Source organism: Rattus norvegicus, chromosome 2 (assembly GCF_036323735.1).
Source record: "Rattus norvegicus strain BN/NHsdMcwi chromosome 2, GRCr8, whole genome shotgun sequence".
Classification (NCBI taxonomy): domain Eukaryota; kingdom Metazoa; phylum Chordata; class Mammalia; order Rodentia; family Muridae; genus Rattus; species Rattus norvegicus.
The window spans coordinates 140,613,744-140,635,615 of record NC_086020.1 but is presented as its reverse complement, the minus strand read 5'-3'; the positions used below and the strand labels follow the sequence as shown (position 1 = coordinate 140,635,615).

The window sequence follows — 21,872 nt, the reverse complement described above, 5'->3', positions numbered from 1 at the left end:
ATAGCATTTTCAGCAAATGGTGCTGGTTCAACTGGAGGTCAACATGTAGAAGAATGCAGATCGATCCATGCTTATCACCCTGTACAAAGCTTAAGTCCAAGTGGATCAAGGACCTCCACATCAAAGCAGACACACTCAAACTAATAGAAGAAAAACTAGGGAAGCATCTGGAACACATGGGCACTGGAAAAAATTTCCTGAACAAAACACCAATGGCTTACGCCCTAAGATCAAGAATCGACAAATGGGATCTCATAAAACTGCAAAGCTTCTGTAAGGCAAAGGACACTGTGGTTAGGACAAAACGGCAACCAACAGATTGGGAAAAGATCTTTACCAATCCTACAACAGATAGAGGCCTTATTTCCAAAATATACAAAGAACTCAAGAAGTTAGACCACAGGGAAACAAATAACCCTATTAAAAAATGGGGTTCAGAGCTAAACAAAGAATTCACAGCTGAGGAATGCTGAATGGATGAGAAACACCTAAAGAAATGTTCAACATCTTTAGTCATAAGGGAAATGCAAATCAAAACAACCCTGAGATTTCACCTCACACCAGTGAGAATGGCTAAGATCAAAAACTCAGGTGACAGCAGATGCTGGCGAGGATGTGGAGAAAGAGGAACAGTCCTCCATTGTTGGTGGGATTGCAGACTGGTAAAACCATTCTGGAAATCAGTCTGGAGGTTCCTCAGAAAATTGGACATTGAACTGCCTGAGGATCCAGCTATACCTCTCTTGGGCATATACCCAAAAGATGCCTCAACATATAAAAGAGACACGTGCTCCACTATGTTCATCGCAGCCTTATTTATAATAGCCAGAAAATGGAAAGAACCCAGATGCCCTTCAACAGAGGAATGGATACAGAAAATGTGGTACATCTACACAATGGAATATTACTCAGCTATCAAAAACAACGAGTTTATGAAATTCGTAGGCAAATGGTTGGAACTGGAAAATATCATCCTGAGTGAGCTAATCCAATCACAGAAAAACACACATGGTATGCACTCATTGATAAGTGGCTATTAGCCCAAATGCTTGAATTACCCTAGATCCCTAGAACAAACGAAACTCAAGACGGATGATCAAAATGTGAATGCTTCACTCCTTCTTTAAATGAGGAAAAAGAATATCCTTGGCAGGGAAGGGAGAGGCAAAGATTAAAACAGAGACTGAAGGAACACCCATTCAGAGCCTGCCCCACATGTGGCCCATACATATACAGCCACCCAATTAGACAAGATGGATGAAGCAAAGAAGTGCAGACCGACAGGAGCCGGATGAGATCGCTCCTGAGAGACACAGCCAGAATACAGCAAATACAGAGGCGAATGCCAGCAGCAAACCACTGAACTGAGAATAGGTCCCCTGTTGAAGGAATCAGAGAAAGAACTGGAAGAGCTTGAAGGGGCTCGAGACCCCAAAAGTACAACAATGCCAAGCAACCAGAGCTTCCAGGGACTAAGCCACTACCTAAAGACTATACATGGACTGACCCTGGACTCTGACCCCATAGGTAGCAATGAATATCCTAGTAAGAGCACCAGTGGAAGGGGAAGCCCTGGGTCCTGCTAAGACTGAACCCCCAGTGAACTAGACTGGTGGGGGGAGGGCGGCAATGGGGGGAGGGTTGGGAGGGGAACACCCATAAGGAAGGGGAGGGGGGAGGGGGATGTTTGCCCGGAAACTGGGAAAGGGAATAACACTCGAAATGTATATAAGAAATACTCAAGTTAATAAAAAAAAAAAAGGAAAAAAAAAATAAAGGAAATGCACAAGAAGCCTAAGGAAAATAACAGAAATACATTTCCTAGCACATAGATCACAGGCAACCTCAGTACTGGTGTTTAAGTCATTATCCACCAGAAACACACAAATTAGACCCACAGTAGGGTGTCATTGTGTAACTGTCATAGTGGCTAAAATAACACCACAGATGGACAAACGGCGGGGAAACTGAGTCACTCATGTGTCCTGTGTAAAGTGGTAGAGCAAACCAGGATACGTATTTTCCCATCCCCCACAAAATTAAAAACATGTGGGTGTTCAACTAACATGCTAGCTGTTCTAGTTCTTGGCGTTTACCTCAGAAAAACGAATTGGACACTCACAGAGGAATCTGCTCAGTGTGGCTCTGTTAGCCATTGGTGTAGCCTGAGAAAGAAACAGTCGTTGATTGAGCTGGGCGTGCGATGACTTGGCTGATTCTCCAGAGAGTTTCCTGAAGTGAAAAACACTTATCTATAAAGGCTGTACATCAGAATTCCACTGACTCAATGTTGTGAATTATTTTGTTTCAAAATGACCAAATTATACAAACATAGAACAGGTTAGTGGTTAAGTGGGGGAGGGTTTGGGGATTAATTTTTTTTAAAAGATGTGACTATTACCAGGAAATCTTTTTTTTAAAGATTTATTTATTTATTTTACGAATATGAGTACCCTGTAGCTGTCCTCAGACACACCAGAAGAGGGCATCAGATCCCATTTCTGATGGTTATGAGCCACCATGTAGTTGCCGGGAATTGAACTCAGGACCTCTAGAAGAGCAGCCAGTGCTCTTAACTGCTGAGTCATCCCTCCAGCCCAAAATGTGTAGCCCACGCTGGCTTCGAACTCATGATCCTCCTGCCTCTGCCTCCTTCAGCAAATCCTACTGACGTGCGCCACCACAACCAGCAGGAAATCTTGATGAGAGAAATTTTCTGCCGCTCGCCTGTAGTTCTGGATTCACATGCATACATTTTTACCTGATGTGCGGAACCAAGTACCTTCCACTCTACACCCCAGCCTGAACAAAGATGTGGGAACCAAATAAGGCAGGGTCACTGCGAGCCTCTATTAACAAGCTATATCCATAAGGAGAAGTCGGAAAGTGCTACATAAACACTTCCCATTTCTTTTTGTTGCACGCATAGTGACGTCAAGGTTTAAAATGTTTAATTAAAGGAGGAAACAGCAGAAATCCCTTATGTTGTTTTTACCTCACTTACCTAGCCAGCGGGTCTGCCAACTTCAGGCTGTGGATTTGCTCTGGCTCCATGTTGAGGAGGTGGGTGGGACAGTTTCAGCCAGAAAAGGTAAATATCAGCAATTTAGGTCTAAAGACTCCTAGGGCCACACTCGCAGCTGTGCAGAGCTTCCCAGCTCCCCTAGGTCCTTAGGGCAGACTCGGGCAGAGTGCATTCCCAATGCTAAGTCAGCCCAGCACGTTACTTCCTGGGAGGAAATGAAATCTCCCAGAGTATACTGGTGCCCTCGAAGCACCTCCGTGTAGCATGACCCTGATTCCCAGGAAGTAGAGGAACTTTCATTATTGACGGGGAAAAAAAAGAATGTTCAAAACAATTGGGCCTAAAGGAGAATAAGGTAAGTCCATTGCTTAAATTACTACATTAAAGAAAATTTAAGCGTAACATTGGGAAAGTGCTTTTACTCAAGACTAGAGGAGCAGTTTGAAGAAGATGGGGGAGGGAGCAATATACAACTTAAAATAGCAAAAAAGAACTTGAGAATTGCCAGAGCGAGAGTGTGGGAGAAGGATGTCCCTACCATAATCAGGCCATGGGGACCCCAGGCTAGAGACTGAATCACCAACCAAACACCTAGGCTTCCCTGCACACCTGTAGCAGATGTGCAGCTTGGTCTTCATGTGGGTCCTGAACAACTCAAGTAAAGGCTGTCCCAAAAACTGTTGTCTGTGTGTGGGATATGTTCTTCTAGCTGGGCTGCCTTGTCTGGCCTCAGTGGGAGAGGGTGAGCCTCGCCTCCCAGAGTGCCAGGGTCCGGGGATTCCTAGGGGAGCCTACCCACTGAGAGGTGAAGGAGAGGGGTGGGGGAAGAATTGTGGGAGGCGGTGACGTCTCCAGGTCTTCACAATGGGTACATCTCATTGACACCAGAGTACATATAGGTGTATTATGGAAATCTACATCAGAAGTGAAACAAACTAGGGGGCAATGTGTGGGATAAAGTGAATAAGTTAAAAAAAAGTCACTGAGAAGGTGGTGGCCCCAGTGGGCTGGAAACAGGTCAGAAATGAATACATTTGACTTTCAGAAGTGTCTGGCATCTGTCCTCTCCTCACCATGAGAAGCTCCCCCATGGTGGTGTTAAAAACTGCATGGGGATTATGTTGCAGAAGGAAAACAATGAAGAAATGTGTGTGGATTGCATTCAATTCTCTGCAGGGGCAGAGCACTACAGAAGGCGGCTCTGGCGATACTGTGAGATGAAGGAAAGCGACAGGGTTGTGAGCGTAGACGAAACCCATTCTTAAAGCAACAGACACCCCAGCTTACGTGCAACACTAGAGACGTGTGTGTACGTCCCTGTACTCCTGAAAGCCAGAACGGAGACTTGGGAAACTAGGAAAATCTCTAATCGGTCTTCCCATGAGATTAGAAGTGTATGAGATGCCACAGATTTCAATTGACCACATTGTGTTTTGTTTTGTCTTATCTCGCTTAGTTGGTTTTTTCTGAGTTGTTCAAATATATAAATTTTACCCATGTAATGCAGATGATGGACCTGAGGTGAGTCCAATAAACAAATACAAGCATGTCAGTACGAATGCTTGCCATATATGTTCTTTCGGCTTTGTAGCAGCCACACTGAAAAGTAAAAATGACATAAAACTTATTAAGCTAATACTACCTTAAGTCACTTCAAGCAAAGTATTTTTTAACACGTCGCCAATGGTAATTTAAATCATTATCTCATTGAGAGTCTCTAACCTGGGCGCGTTTTAACACTTACTGCCTACCTTGATTCACAGCAACTTCAGCTCCTCCTAAGTCCTTGAAGTCCCACGCAGACTGCTTTTTTCAAAAGTGCACCCTGCGAGATTAAAGGTTTGAGCTGGTTCCACTGTGACACCCTCAGTTCCAGTCTAGCAGAGCTGCATGGTTGCATCCTACCCTGGTATCACAGCCTCATTTTGGCTCGGCTTCTCATACCCAGCCTTATCTTTTCCAGCAGAGAGGTCTTCATACTGGGTACAGCTTACTGACACCAAAATGCATATAGATGTATCACAGAGATCTACATTAGAAGTGAAACAAACTAGGTGCTTTTAGACACATTCAGAAAGGGGCATTTGAAACATTTTTGTGCGTAGGTGAACTATAAGCTGATTTAGCTTTGCTTTTGGTTGTAAAAAGCTAGGACACCAGCAGGTGTCTTCCTTCTACTGAAGGAACCATAAAGAAGTAACAGAATTCTACCCGCCAGAGGCACAAAGCATCCCAAGTCTCCATCCAAACATTCGGGAGAGTTGAAGGCTGAGCTGCTGCTTAGATCTTGGTTTAAACTTCAACTCAACTTGGCCACTGAACATCAAGACAAATACAGAGAGGCTCCATAAATCTCACCAGCCTTTTCTTGTTCAGTTGTCTGTGGAAAATGTACCTGAGACCCTTTAAATATTTAAGGGTAGAATTCGAATAAATAGCAGGCGTCAAACTGCCTGAACTAAGTGCAGCACAAGACACCAAGAAAAAAAATTACTAGAATTTGTAGAATTGTAAGGGAAATGTCAGAGAAGTGCATCGCAATCTTAAACTTACTAGTGTCTCTCTACTTAAAACATAAGGAAAGAATAGAAGAAGAACTTATTTTTAGAATGATGACCTATATTCGGTGATGTGATCTTTTGAAATTTGGGCCGCTGTAAATGCATTTATGGAGATTTCTCAAGTGGTTTTTGTCAGGCTGGTTTGGAGGGTAGAGGGCAGCCGTCCACCTCACTGATTACACAAAGCGCGGTGCCTAGGAATGACGTGGATCATGGGAATGGACAGCTACTGACTGGCTGAATTCCATGTCTATCAGGGACGAGTCCATGTAGGAGAATGCATTCCATGCCATCATTGCCAGACTACCTCTACACATGCCAGAGAACCGACTCTGCTTTTTGCTACCCTTGAATTTTCATTTATATATTTTATTACTCCCCTAATATTACTCATAGAATGTGGTGGCTTGCCTTCAAGTACTTGAACACTGAAGTGTGTCAGGTTGCTATTCATGTCTTGGCAAGAAATGACCTTTTTTTTTTGTTTTTTTCGTTTGCACTGTTTTAATCACCAGCCAGTAAATAAAATATAATTTAAGAAAATTTGATATACACATAGGCAGCTCATGAAACATACATTTTTTTTCAGGATGATAAGCACTTTGAAAAATAATTCATCACCTTACAAAAAAAATCCACTACCATTTTTTAAATAGCCAGTTTTCTTATGAAAACTAATACAGGTGTATTTCTACAGAAAATGTCAGGACGTCACTGCTGTCACACAAGGAGGTGACTTTATACCCTTTATACCACGCTTAGTTATAAATGAGATTAGAATAAATAAATGTTATTCAGCCTCAAAACTGTTAATCTTCATTTGGATTTTCCATAAAATTCTTCCCCAAAGTGTATATTGTATATTTTCTTTTAATACCATGAGGGACTAAAACAAAGGAAAGGCTATTACCACAGATGGAAGGCAATTTTAAACTTCTCTTGAGTATCGGGGATTTCTAGGCATAGGAACAAGCATAATAACAAAAAACCCAAGTTGCTCCCTTAAAGTACTTAGGGCAGGTTCCTTTGTCTGAAAACCCCATGTTGTTTCCAGTTTCTCTTTCTGTACTGGCCGTTCCTCCTAGTTAATGCTGCCTTGTAATCAGCGTATAAGATATGTTAAGGAGATTTGACACTAATGATGTTACTCCATTCCTAGTCACAAAGGCACCTATCGGTGGCATCAGAGCCGTGAGGAAATCACTTCCAGAACACTGAGAGCAGGTGCTCTCCAATCCACATAAACGCCTGTCAGTCACCAGCAGTCCAGTAAAATGCCAGCACTCTCCCAGGCCAGAACAACAATGAGAGGAGAAGAAAGGAAAAGGGAAAGGTGTTGGTTTTATTAACTTTGGTGTTGTTTGAAGGGCAGAGAGGATTTGAAATCAATTCTGAAAAGACATGTAGAATGAGGATATAAAGGGTCATTATTAAAAAAAAAAAACCACCTAAGAGGCAGGATCTATTGATTTAAAAAATAACCCCCAACATTAAAAGTAAGCCTGCAGGGTTTCCATTACTGAGTAATTGGAATGTTTTTGGCAGAATTCTGTGTGCTAAGACACTGGAAGTGAAGGTGTACTTGAAGAATTCCCCATGCCCACTAGGCTAGTGTTTCTCTAGACGCCTCCAGCCTGCTCTTAAATTCTCAGATTTAGGGGTAGATGTTCAAAGTCTTGGCTGCTCTAATACTTCAAGTCCATAGCTGAAATCCCACGCTGCATACTGCTTTCTCTGCTAATGCCTGCGATGCGATTGGCTTTAAAGACTTTACTTTTGTGTGTGGTTCTCTCTTTACAAGAATGGGCACGCATTTATGGAACTTTACCTAACTCACTGTCAAAATAAGTAGCACTTTGTTTTTCTGGTGTTTGTTTGGGGAGCGGTGGTGAAGGGAATGGTCTCCAAGGATATGTCAAAGCTCCATCACAAACCTCCAGTTATAGATTGACTCGGTTTCCTCGTCTGTACCTGAGTTGAACTAGCAGCAGCTTTTTAAATCCTTCTATTTGTACTGCACACATAGATGGTCCACACCTTTCCTGCCGCCATCTCTTACTTCTGGTCATATTAGACAGTTCTGATCCATGCTAAATTACCTTGCTTCTGTAGTCCACAGAGACAAAGTCTAAGGGAAAATAGACTCAACAGCCTTCATTGATTTGACGTAATGCCATAGCCCATAGTGAGGAATCTTTCTAGGATGGCTCGAAAGAGTTGCACTTAGTTCATCTGAACTGCAAGAGACCTCCAGCGTCATTTTTAGAACACATGCAAATATTTTCCTTTCAAAAGTCTGGGAAGTGAATGAAATCAAAGGGAAAGTGTCGCTTAGATGACAAAACAAACGGGAATTGAAAACTTTCTCTAAGGAAATATATGCACTGTATCAATATCACTGGTGAAGTTTCTGATGTATCAGTTTTAAGAACTATATTTCCATCATTTAGGGAAGCGGGGGCTCCTTGTTCCTTTGCTAAGCGACAATGAGTGGTCAGAGCATCAGAAAAATCACTTCCTTGTATGTAGATTCTGGGTGTGCATGCTACCTAAGTACTTGGGCAATCGGAACTTGTTATCATTTTATTCCTGAGAGCTTTGCAACAAGACAGATTGCCAGAATGTGGACGAAGGGCCACATTTACCTTGGTAAGTAGTTGAATCTGAGGCTCGCAAAGGGTGTGAATTTGATGACAAAATGCCAACACGAATCATCAGTCATGGAGACAAAACTTTCACTACCGGGAGTATAGCCTAAAAGATCTCCAAACTGTTTCAGACTTTCTCTGTAGTAGAGGGTTGGAACGGAGTCCTATGGGTAGGTGTTTTCTTGCTTTAATAACTGTGTCTGATAGTTATTTACATGTTCAGAAGAAGTAACTTGGTAACAGTTGCTTATTAAATTATTACGTCAAGATGGATGGAAGTCTTCAGTGAGCAGTCAGCTCTAACAATCCCCCCCTGCCCCAAAGTTACGAAAATGTCTAATGTTTATTATTTCAACATACACTGTTTTGCATATAAAAATATCTATTGTAGGAGCCACTTACCACATGAAATCAATTGCATTGGTTTTAATTGAAAAAGATAGCTAAAAATTTTCTGTGGGTTATTGTAACAGTACAAGGGTAGAAGGTGCGTTTATTCAACAGAAACACTTGTAAAATAAACCATGATAGCAAAAGCAGGCTACAAAAGAGGAGGGTTCACGTTGCCTCTGCTTTGTTCAAACATAAATACAGGCTAATACGCCACGACAGATAAACGTTAGAAAGTGTAAATTAGCATTTGATAATGTAATTTCATACATTTTGCCTGCCCAGAGCACTATGGAAAATATGTATAGGTATGGTAAACACTCCTTCTCCAAGTTGTCACAATCTCGTGGTCACATAATCTTCATGGGCAACTGTGTCCGTGGGGCTTAAATCATAATCTATGCTTGAGTCCTCCTCCTGGGCGTGTTTCTCCTTTGGTATAATAGGGACGGTGTCTTCCACCACCACCTTCTCCGACTTGAAGGAGGAGCACACTCTCTTGCCTACCTGTAAACCCAAAGTGTCCGTATTCCTTTCTCTATGGTCTACTAGCACACACTGTTCATTGAGACCAGGAATGCTGCGGTCACCCCGTGAAGCTAATCCTTGGGATTCCAGTTGGATATTTCTCTCAAGTGCTCCTGCCGCCTGTTGACGAGTAATTTCTTCTGAAACAGAGAAGATTTGGTTTGCGTTTTGCTCAGCAGCATTTTGCTTTGACCGTCTATGAAATAACCCGAAGTTTTTGATATCAGCCACAAAATTCACTTTCCTCTGCTTCTCCCTGGGCGGCTCCTGCACCACCAGGGCAGAACCATTGCTTAGGTTATGTCTCTCGGAGGCAATGACTGCCGACCGCGGGTGGATCAGAGTGGTTAAATCAAAGAGGCTGAGATTCTTTCTCTTGTCCTTGCCATTACCTTCGCTGTGGCTCTTCTCATCGGAGTCCGCGGAGCTGGCTGAACTCGCTGCGTTGGCTGACTGTATTGTTGAGAGCTTGCTTCCCCGGAGCAATCCCAGAACTTCGAAGCGGAAGCTAGAAATGTCTTGCTTTAGTTCCTGAATGAAATCCAAATGACATGTTAGGTGCTGACTTACGGAAATGTCATTTTCTAACTTCGCAGATCAGCCTGAAATGGTCCTGCACCCTTTGAAGACCCGGGGCTCTGACTCCTGGGATTCTCCTTAGAATTTCAGGCTCTTTCTCTGATACCCGGTGTCACTCATTTCCCCATGGCATTTTATATCCTAGAATGATGGTTATTCCTCACAGCTAGCATGATGGAGCCGAGAGATCCCTAAAATATGCTTCTGGGTGCATCCATGATGCTAGATAAAGACCCAAGGCCCACTCAATGGGCTAATTTTATTATAGATTCATAATATCATGGCATTCACAGGAAGGTAGGATCTACGGGAGAATGGAAACAATAGTGAACCTGTCCATGGGCCCTTTCTATTCCTGGCAGCCATGACAGGAACTGTTCTACCTTGCACTCTCTGACATGATGGACAAATGCTTCTCAAACCGTGAGGCAAAAGAAATAGTCTCTCTTTTGAGTTGCTTCTCTTTAGTGTTTCGTGACAATGATGAGAAAAGCAGCTGGGACACATAAGGAAATCCTCTAAGGGTGACATAGAAACAAAAGGGACTGTACTTTCTGTCACTGTTCAGTGGGCTATCTACTTTCTTGGAGACAGTGGATTCAAATATTTCCTCTCTGGAGTCTACTTCTAACTGTCAAGCCTCTTCGTGGTCCTGGGGTCACACATTTTAATGCAGTAATGTTTTCTATGAAAGGGCATGTGCAAAGTAAAATAACACAAAACTTAGCCTTCTGAGAAACTCCCTCTGTTCTCAGTACCTTCGGGCTTGGACCAACCATTGGGTCCCAAAGTTCTGATTCTGATTCAGTGAGGCTCCTAGATCCACCCATCCTTCCTTCCTTCCTTCCTTCCTTCCTTCCTTCCTTCCTTCCTTCCTTCCTTTATTTATCTTGTTGGGAAACCTCTTTCTCAGCCTTCCTCCTACCCCTAACCAAACTGTCTTCCAGGAAAAAGGAAGCATTTAGTTTCATAATTGAGATTTATAGTTGCAGAAAAGTACTTTGGAGTTTATTTAACTGACAATCTGTGCTGTTTGTTTGGCAGTTACTCTCCTTGCTTACCTCACTGACTGTTTAGCTGTTGTTTCTATAAAGATCTTTTGCGCTTTTATTGTTTTGAGTTTATCTATAAATATCACATTAACCTTAAAGCATTCCTCCAAAATTTATAAACAGTCATGTAAAATAAAAGAATTGATTTACATTTAATTTAAAACATACCATTTCTTCTCACAAAACTTTAAAAATAGGAAATCAAGTTCAAAGACTAAACATATAAGTTGCAATTGATGAAAACCTTACATCCCTGCCCCCAGGAGCTACAGAGACCCAGGAAGCTTGTGCCATTGGTAGCAGGTTGGTCGGTAAATGCTTCAGAAATCAGGCTGACATACAAATGAGACTTCACTTGGCACAGCAGGGATTTTGGGCAGGGATCAGAATGCTACCATGAGATCTTCCTTGCCACTAAGTTAAGCCCTCATGACAGTGTGGGTTAAGTATGTTTCAAAGCAACTTGGGAAATTTCTCTACTTTGCTGTTGTTTTTCTGTTTGTCCGTCTGCCCTCTCACTTACTTCCATGGAAGTTTAATTTAAAACACAGGCGGCATGGCATGGATGTGTGCTAGAACACATAAGGCCAGGTTTGTAAATCTGGCCTTAAAGGCTGCCTCGGTGATGAAGGTGAAGCATTACCTTAACATTCTCCTCTGTCAAGCCTTCTTCAGTTTTTGCCTCTCTGATCATGGCTGCCACGTACCGCTTCACCAGATTCCTCATCACCTCCTGAAGGACAGGATTGACATTCAGTGCATGGGTTCAGTTTCTGTCCCGAGTCAGATCTGCATTTTGTTTGAACAGTCATTTCAGGAACAAACACAAGCACTACTTACTTGGTATTGGTGATGCCTTCTCAAGTTATCAGCAGCACGCCGCTGAAAGGGAAAGGACATTCCTGCGTGGTTACATAGATACATTATGATCCTCAAAGTCACTGCTTTTGCAGAGAAAGCTGCTCTTGTCTTCTATCACCAAAGTGGGGGCAATGAGCCATAGTCACAGAGAGGCTTCCCACACATCCAAAGAATCAATAGATAAAATGTAAAAGCACAGGGCTATAACATATGGGACTCTCAAAGCAGAGTAAATTAACCATGCTCGAGGCGGGGATCTGAGATAGGCTGCAGGGCTGTGGGAGAATGGGCTAATCATAACTTGATACACATCTGGCATCCCTGGAAATACTGCAAGGCAGAGACAGGAAATAACTGGGGAAGGGAATAGCAAGTGGAATTAATGTCTTCTCATGAATATCAACGCAGAAAAATATAGAAATCAGTCATCATAAGTAACAATGCATAATCTGATATCTTGGAGGAGAGGAACTTGCAACAGGTACAATGATATAGCCACTGAAGGGGCTTTCTTTTTTAGAGAAGATTTAATAAAATCAGTGAATAAAGAGCTAATCAGCTACAATACTAGCTAAACTAATTGTTTTTAAGTTAGCGAATGTGACTTTCAGCTACCTTTCACCTTGTGGTTCGAAGATGGAACCCAGAGAAGCCAGGGTGTAACTGAGTCTTCACATTGATTCCACCCACCAAGCTCCCCACCGTATTACTTCCTGGAAGAGACTGAGACATTTCAGGAGCAAAGGCGGGTCTGCACACTATATCAGCTTTTTACAACAGAATGGAGAGAAGATGGTTGATGGCAGAAAAAGTCCATTAAGAATTGAGTTAAAACAACAGATGAGATTAAATTTTTATATTTTCGCCTTTCACGAGAAGTTTAAAAGCATTAGTAAGAACCTGTCTATGTGACCCCCACATAATGCATTTTAATAAGCAGCAGCATCTATTCTTAAGAAAGAACACTCAAAGAAGTCAATCTAAGCAAAAACATTTCTGTAATAAAGGAATTAATTTGGTATATTTTGAGAAGCAAAGGGAAGAATAGTTCTTGGTTTCTAATAAGGCTTTTGATCTTGTTACCTAGTAAATATTTAACCATAGGATGATAAAATAGAATTTTAGAAAGAGCAGTGCATGAATATAAAATGATATTTTGAAAATATATTTTAAAAGTCAAAATTCTATTCTATTGGACCTAAGCAGTGTCTGTGTATCAAGACAAGAGGTGCTTTACAAAGAAAGGAAGGTGGAGCTTTGATTCCTGAAGCCACTAATTACCAAAAACAGCGTTCACTACATGAGAACTGAATTCTCTCTATGATTAAGGCATTTGCCAAAAAAAAAAAACAAAACAAAAAAACAAAAACAGGAAATTAGACTATCTTGAAGAGTGGAGCATGGGTGTTTTATGGTCAGGCCACCAGATGGGGGTAGTGTCTGCCTCCTCATGAAATAAAACCCAAGATAAACTCCAAGAACAAAAGCATTTCCAGGAAAAAACAGTGGCCTTATCAGATCCTGTGGTGGCATTGCTTAAAATAAAAAGAAGTACTAAATGAATTGTATGTATGTATGTATGTATGTATGTATGTATGTATGTATGTATGCATGCATGTATCTTTAACACTCACTCAATATCAACAAATGACTTCCAAGATACTTTAAGTATACAGACCCTTAACTTAACATAGAACCAATTCAGTTGGTCCACCTTTCCTGGCTTTAGGATCTTCTTAAATTCAGAAAGATAATGTCAGAAGAAGTCTGAGGTCATGGCTGAGCTTTATTGAGCATTAAACTAAGATTAGGGTTGATGGACTCACAGCTATGAATGATGAACAAGGATATCATGGTGCATTTAAACATTAAAATGGGCACAGGTTTTTTCAAGTTCTAGAACCTTCCTTAACACCCATAGTCAACATTTTTTTAATTCAAATATGAAAGAGAATAAACAGCATGGTTTAAAGTAACCCATAATATATTTGGCTTGGGGAAAAAATTAACAAATATAAAAAACTTGTCAGAGAAAAGGCATAGGAAATGCTTACTTAGCTAACTGGGGGGTTACATTCCTCGGGTTAGGTTTAAGGCTTACTGAAGGCAGTTCACTTTGTGTCAACTGATTATGTTCTCCATCTCTTTGGTAATTACATAATACCTTTTAGTCTTGGGATGTTATATCAGCTGTTCAATGTTAATATCCCTGCTAGAAATGAGATAACCACTTCCCTATAAGAAGGGATGAATCTGGACCAACTTGCCTAGTGATAGGCATGAAGGCTGCACTACTCATCCCATCTATGCCCTTCCCTAGTGACTCGGCATAGATCCCTGTTTTAGTGTCTGCTTTTGCCAACCTGTCCCTATTGTCTGCATTTGAAGTGTGCAGTGCCGATGCAATAGTAAGAACAAGGAGATAAGGTTAAATGTGGATAAAGCTGATTATATCCCAGAGGGACATTAAAGTTGTGCAGTGAAAATAAACTCATTGGGTAGTTTGGGATATTAAGATATGATTCATAGCATCTGTCACTGGCATTAGCTTTCTTTATCTTTCCACTTCTTCACTTATTAATTAGTGATTGACACAAATTAAAAATATTCCTGAATCCTCAAACCTCATCAATTGACCGATCTCTGGATTACTTCCAAGGAAACATAATTTGAGTGCATTTGCCTCTCTTTGTGTGACTTTTATGTGATTCTTTGTGTGTGTGTGTGTGTGTGTGTGTGTGTGTACATGTGTGTATGTGCACTGGAGTACTTTGTTAAGCTAGATCATGAGATGCTGATACCCTGGAAGGGGAGAGAGGCTAGAATGGGAAATTGGCATTTAAGTGGTGCAGCTAGGGTCTGGCATCAGGCTGCATAGAGCTTTGCAGCTTCTGGTCATAGCCACAGATCCTTGGTCTGGAAGCTGAATTACTCTGTGTGCAGTTTTACATAGTGTGTCTACACATGGCTGGAATCTTAGAAAGCCCTTATGACCTCAGCCTACATACTATAGTAAGCTGCAGATTTTTTTGTTTCCTTAAAAATTCACGTATGTTATATGAATATGGTTTTTGTTTTAATCCCAGGTATGGAATAAGAGGTGGTTTCACAGCAGGTGATTATGATTTGCATCATGTACTAGGAAGGATGTGATTTTGCTAGCTGCAGATGGTTTAATTCTGAGGTCTCTGAAAAGGGAGAGCCCCTAGAGCCTGGGGGGGCTGCTGCTCCTCCTGCTGCTCCTGATTGTTGTTGAGGTTTGACAATGCTCTTGAGCAAAACAAGAAGAGGAGGAGGAGGAGGAGGAGGAGGAGGAGGAAGAGTAGAAGAAGAGGAAGAGGAGGAAGAGGAGGAAGAGGAGGAAGAGGAGGAAGAGGAGGAAGAGGAGGAGGAAGAGGAGGAGGAAGAGGAGGAGGAAGAGGAGGAGGAAGAGGAGGAGGAAGAGGAGGAGGAAGAGGAGGAGGAAGAGGAGGAGGAGGAGGAAGAGGAGGAGGAGGAAGAGGAGGAGAAGGAGGGGGAGGAGGAGAAAGAGGAGGAAGAAGAGGAGGAGAAGGAGGAGGAGAAAAGGAGGAGGAGGAAGAGGAGGAGAGGGAGGAGGAGGAGGAAGAGGAGGAAGAGGAAGCAGCAGGAGATATTCTTAGAACAAATATTGGTCTGGCCCCAAGAAACACAACATCCTTAATCAGCAGGACGTAGTCCATTTTGTTGCAGAAAGAGGTACACCTCCTTTCCCCCTCTAACCTTCCTCTCGTGTTTAGTGTTGTGGGGTTGGAAGGGCTTTGGGTAGAATAGTTAGAAGGGAAGGAGAGGTATAAGAGCCCAATAAAATAGCTTTAAAAAGTAACACCACCAACAAGCTCACATTTCAAGGTACTAGGGGCTTGGGATTTCTAACTTAACCATTGGAAGTAAGGAGAGGAAGACAGGTAAACTCACGTATATCCTTTACAACACACATAATAAGTTGTTGCCAATTAGTGATATCTTTAAATGTCATCTATCAGACCTACCTCCATGATACTTAGGATATTTGTCACCTTGCTATAGGGTTAAGATCTGCTGACTTTCAGGAGTTTTCTACTATTGTTGGCGTAGAGACTGCATCATTATTGCCACTGGAACAACCCAAAACTTGTACTGACTGAGGTGTGTTTATAAGAATAATGTAATCGGGGTATTAAATTTAAAAGCACTAAGTGAATGGGGATAATCAGATATCTGTGAAGCTTTTGCAGTGTTGAGAGTTGCATTCTGCAGCTTTTATTTTTAATTAGATTGGTCATCAACTCTGCCTGACATTAAAATGGACTTAGATCAAAGACTTAATTTAGTGTGAGTCTAGGGAGAGTATTTGGTTAGTCTAGGGAGAGAACATGGTGGCATTGTTCTCTTTGTTATACACATGTCAACCATTCACATGCAGCTGGACTGCATATGGAATGTTCCCTGGTAGGATGGTGTTGGAGAAGGGGAGTAGGGAGGATTTCAAGGTATAGTCATATGTCACATAATCATAAGCAGGTTCCACCTGATGTATTAGGCTTAACCATGGCATTTGAATTGTAGAACTAATGGGAAGAAAATGAAGTAGTGAGAAGGCTCAACTTTGCAAGGGAAGCTGAGGTTTGACCAGCTGCACCAGCTCTCTCAAGCAGAGAGCCAGGTCTGCAACAGGACAGGGGCTCCAGGGAAGGCACTGTGACATTTTCTGGCTTTGTAGCTTCTATTCTTTCCATATCTACCATGTGGAATGTCAGGCTTTCTGCAAAAGCAGATTCCCTGCAGTCAATGTTCAGGGTCATTTTCTTTCATTTCCACTCTGGTTTCTGTCTGTCACTAAGTTCCTGGCCCATGAATTATGCCTTTTAGTCTTTCCTCTGCTCAGTGAATCCTATTAAGGATACAACCTGCTGTGTTCTCCTTCAGAGCTGTAAAAAACCGGCAAGGGGCCAATGCTGGATGGAATCTTTACTCCAGAAATTGCAGTTTGACTCTGTTTGAGATGAATTTACTTAGTGTCCTTTAGAAGACACTTTCCCATCACTGCAGCACGCAGTTGTAAATTCCTCTTCACAAGCCCATGTTCTAAATGTATAAAATAAAGGTGTGGAACTCCCAGTACCATCTCGTCAGACCAAGAGTGGTCAGGGCCTCATTCCTGAAGTTCCAAGAGTACCAAGCACACCCTATGCTACCTCCCATTTGAGCAAGCAAATTGAAATGTATAAAAATAAAATCTGTCAAAAATGATAACCAACTGCACTCTTTTACAGAGTCCTCTTGGTTAGAAGAAGGAAAGAAGGGATGTTTCAGTTTCCAAGCTGCCTCTAGAAAGTCACAATACTTCAAGGAAGCCATAGAATCTCTATCACAAGTGCTAAAATACAGAGGATGAATTCAGATTACTCAAAACTCCCACACTTCCTTACAGAAATTCCCACCACTACGTGTCATAATTTTAGACTCCTTTTGCAATATAAGTATATTCAGCTGACATATACATATACACATCTATATCACACTCATATTAATATATGTATATATTAAGTTGTATATATATATTCATAAACTACCCTCTTCTAAACATCAGAGTCAATGTTTTTATAGCATGTGCCCTTGATAGTGTATGACAAGAATGACATGTGCCATGTATTTCTATGATGGTCTTACCTTGATTCTGTCAGATAAAAAAAATATTCTTAGTGTGAGGTCTCAACTCACTACATGTACATAGCCATTTAAAAAAAGAAGCAAGTTGAATAAAACTGTTTCCAGAAAATCTTACAGCAGGAACTCAGGGGAAGCAGGGTTTTCATGGACGGCTGCTGTCCTTTCTGGAAGATCATAGTCAAGCCCACTGAGAGTGGTGAAGCTTGAGTTGTACATTTTTGACAAATTACCACTAAGGATGAAGAGCAGGCGGGGACTGCATCTTCTTTTACAACTGCTGGGGAGTTGAGGGGCAGCGAATTCACAGGTTCTAATTCTCTTGTCACTGACTTAATTAATTGTATTTCTGCGGCAACTGCTAAGCCTTTAATTGCTCGTCTGCATCCGGAGGCTGGCTGACACTGAACGACCCTGAGACCATGCTTCATGTTCTACTATGCACAAAAGAGAAGATCACACAGTGGTAAATATAAAACTCAAGAAATGCTATGGTTTTATCAAAGATCTGGTAGTTTGGGGAGTTAGTATGTTGCCCTATTAACTTAAGCATCCCAGTTACAAACCCACCGTGTCTGCAACATGAAGAATCTTTCACTTTAATGACATGCTTTGGGAGAGGCATGACCTCGGCATTCTCGGACTCTAATTGAATGTATTCCAACAATAAGCACAGAGGATGAGGTTTAGCTTGTAAAGCTGAGATAGATCATTATGCGTTCTTTGGATAGGGATTTCTCATTAAGCTTTCAATCTGAAAAAGAATTCTAGATGATTCTGGTATAAACTGGAGCCTCGGGACTCAAGCTTCAGTACCATGGAAAGCATTGACAAACATTTGGTAAGGGACTATAGAGATGGCTCAGTGGTTAAGGGCACTGGCTGCTCTCTCAGAGGACCCAGGTTTGGTTCCTAGCACTCACATGGTAACTCAAAACCATCTGCACCTCTATTTCAGGCAATTCAACACATTCTTCTGAACTCTGAAAGGTCATAGACATACAATAAAAATAAAAAATTTCTCAGACTTGTGATTTTTGATGCTATTATTTGATTAGTATACTCTCAGTAATTGGCCTTTCAGTGGGATTTTCAAGATTGCCTAGGGAAAGAACATCTGTCAATAATGGGTGTACTTCCTTCATAAATGTTTTCCTCAACAATAAAACATATCTTCATCATTTGTTTTCCTGCATAAAGTAATCACGTGAACGGCTGATTTACCTGAAAATATCTATTATCCATCAGAGGAAGTCTGAGGTTAAGACAAACATGAGTTAATGAGTTTCCAGGACTACTGAATGACTGTTGCCAGGAAGCTTGAACAACAAGATGAGAACAGGAATAATGGCTCCTGGAGAGTGACCAGGGCAGTCACCCCCAAGAAGAGCTGTGGTTCTAGGCTCTTTCTGAGAATGTGCATTGAATGACCAGCAATGTGAATTCACACAACTTATGGGTGACAAGACTCTTTAAGTGAACCGCAGCAGGAAGGTTAGAGAAAATGCATCGAAGACCATAATCATCTCTGGCTGAATTTTGAATTCTTAAAAAGCATGGCATAAATTTACACATGTTATGGGTCAAAGCAGAATTCAAATCCGGTCTTTGAGATATATTCTTCCGAGATCTCCAAAGGCCTTGTAGAAAAATCAAAAGCTGAGTGTGAAACACAGAGACCTGCTGTGCACTCCTCAGACTTTTCAAGGAATAAGAGAGGGTGATGGGAAGCCAAGAGCACTGAGAAACAAAAGGATCTATTTATCTCCCACCCCCACCCCCCATTGCTTCTGTCCTCAAGAAGCTTTGTCCCTAAGGGATCATGAGAAACTGGATAAAGTAAAGAAGTTGTTTTCTAAAGAAAATGGTAGAGCTGGCTGATCTCTAAGTTCCCTTTGGGGAATGATAACATATTTTAAGACTTGATTTGATTTTGCAAAGTGCATGTCACTGGTCTTCTGCTAAGGACCCTGACACACACACTCTCTCTCTCTCTCTCTCTCTCTCTCTCTCTCTCTCTCTCTGTGTGTGTGTGTGTGTGTGTGTGTGGGTGTGCATGTGTGTAAACCTTTATCATCAAGTGCCCATGCAGCAAACTGTCACAGAGATTAGCCAAATGTGAGTGATATCACAGCTGAGTGACCTCACAGCAGTAGCAATAACTTTGCACGCTTTTACGTCAATAACTCTTCCACAGTCTCAGAACCATCTTTTTTTTAAAGAATGAAACTACATACATTTATTTTGTGTGTGTGGATGTATATATGTGTGTGGACACACATGCCATAGCATGTGTACAGAGGTCAGATGCTAACTTTGAGGAGTTGGTCCCTCCTTCTACCATGAGAGTGCAGCTCTTCAGGCTTATCAGAGAGTCCCTTCAGTTCATGTTCTTTTTGTTTTGTAGATAAAAGCAAACTATACAAATAATATCACACACACACACACACACACACACACAGAGAGAGAGAGAGAGAGAGAGAGAGAGAGAGAGAGAGAGGGAGAGAGAGAGAGAGAGACTCATACCATAACTAAGAGTTCACAAGCCAAACTATTACATCTTTAGAGTAGAAAAAGACCAAATTCTGAGTTTGGTTGGGGCAAAGCTTACCCAAGACCCTTAAGGGGAGAAAGAGTTGTTTGATGCTGCAAAGAAGGTGGGGGAGACAGGCATGACTCAGACTATTTGGTTTGACATAAATTCTCAAATCACTAAAGCATGTACAATAAATGGTTAGAAAAATGTATATTGCCAAGGAAAAATGAATAGTTTGTGGTCAATTAGCTTAAATTAGCCTGCTGTGCATCAGATTAGAGCCAACGATGTAATTTAAAAATAGAGACTCAGAAGGATTTTGTGTGTTTTGAGAACAGTAATCTATAGTCAAGAAAACTCTAGAACTCACATCTTTTAGATCTCATTCTGAAAAATGGGAATTGTTCCTTTAATAGAAAACTGAATGTCATCTATGGTCATGCATCTGTGACCATGCACCCTGAAAGAACAAAACATTTCTGACTTCAGAAGCAAATCAGGGTCTGTGCTCCTTGGTGCTTAGAAGGGAAGAAGTCCAAATGAATTTTAAGACCTTCCTTACATCTAAGAACAGGAGATTACATAGACTAAAGACTGACCACAAGGGACTTTGGAGACAGTTGAGAGGCAGTTATGAGAGTAGTTCTTCAGCCTTTGAGTGGGCAGAACAGGAGGATGTTGTATTAAGAGGAGAGTGTAGTAAATTGAAATAAGTTTCATGTGTTCATTAAAACCACAGGTTCTCCATGATTTGCCTAAAATTGAAATGTGAAAGACTCATTTCCATCAGTTGGCTTTCCTCTTTCAAAATCAAAAACTTGTATGTCAGGTAATGTATTGACTAAAGTGACATAATCATTGCTGTCTTTTTCCATTGAAGATCCATTTATAACAAGAAATGTAGTTAGGTGTGGTAGTACAACCTTTTAATCCCAGCACTGGGAATGCAAACTCAGGTGTATCTCTGAGAGTTCCAGGCTAACCTGGGCTACATAATTTGACCCTGCCTCAGAAAAAATTCTTACATTGAAATACAGTAAATAAAGTTTAATTCAGAAAGGAGTAAGTTGAATGTCCACACCCCAGAAACCATTTTGCCCATGTTTGATATACAATGCCAGTTAGTGCATGCATTTTGTATAGCATTTTGTATATTACCACATTAACACATTGATTAGTTTGTTAGCAACTATTGGTATAATGACTTGACTGCTGTGCTTTCCCCACAGATGCCTTCAGGAATGGGGTCCCACTTTTATACCTCATCTACTAGCTGAGTTACTGACCTGTGGAACACATGCTTTTTTTGCTTACTGATTCCTGAAAGACTTTTTATGTTCAATTCATTATTCTATAACATTTTAAAAATTACTTGAATTTGACACGGCTTAGTGGACAAATCAAACATTTAGAGTAAAAGAATTATATTCTTTCTTAAAATCACTGATAAAGACAGCAAATTAGAAACTAAGAGGTTTTCTCTGTTATTTTCCTAATCCAGCTGTGATTTGTAAGGCTGCATATATTATCCAGCCGTGATACCTCAAGTTCAGAGGTCATAGTATATAGAAGCAAAACCACCTCTCCTGAGCAGTGACTTTTCCATGTCAGTCAATTTCTCCTTGGTATTAGAACTGATACTGGGGGGCTGGAGAGATGGTTCAGCAGTTAAGAGCACTAACTGCTCTTCCAAAGGTACTGAGTTCAATTCCCACATAGTGGCTCACAACCATCTGTAATGGGATCTGATGCCCTCTTCTGGTGTGTCTGAAGACAGCGACAGTGTTCTCACATACGTAAAATAAATAGTAAAAAAAAAAAAAAAAAAAAAAAAAAAAGAACTGATACTGGGTTGAAGGAACAATCCACGGCACTCTTTGTAAAAGAAATCCTGTGAAAGCTAATCACTTGCCACACATGCAGTGTGGGTGGGTTTGTCAAGGACAAGAGGGAAGACCCTTACCTGCCAGTGCTGGTACCACAATCCATTCCCTACATCTAGTTTAACTACTTCTACACACTTTT

General features: G+C 41.3%; 1 protein-coding gene across 6 annotated transcripts in view; it reads right to left on the bottom strand.

Annotated features, from left to right (window-relative positions):
• Positions 1-6,059: 6,059 nt before the first annotated feature.
• Positions 6,060-21,872, bottom strand: part of Trpc4 (transient receptor potential cation channel, subfamily C, member 4) — a 171,716-nt gene continuing 155,903 nt past the window's right edge. For 2 of the 6 annotated variants that reach the window (XM_006232356.5, XM_039103272.2), the window contains 3 exons: positions 11,624-11,665; positions 11,427-11,516; positions 6,060-9,683 (listed from right to left, as the gene is read on the bottom strand). In XM_006232356.5, the coding sequence (XP_006232418.1) occupies positions 8,961-9,683; positions 11,427-11,516; positions 11,624-11,665 (855 nt within the window). In that variant the 3' untranslated portion in view covers positions 6,060-8,960. The remainder of the gene's footprint in view (positions 9,684-11,426; positions 11,517-11,623; positions 11,666-21,872) is intronic. The other 4 variants (XM_039103271.2, XM_017591143.3, NM_001083115.1 and 1 more) reach the window with 4 other exon arrangements.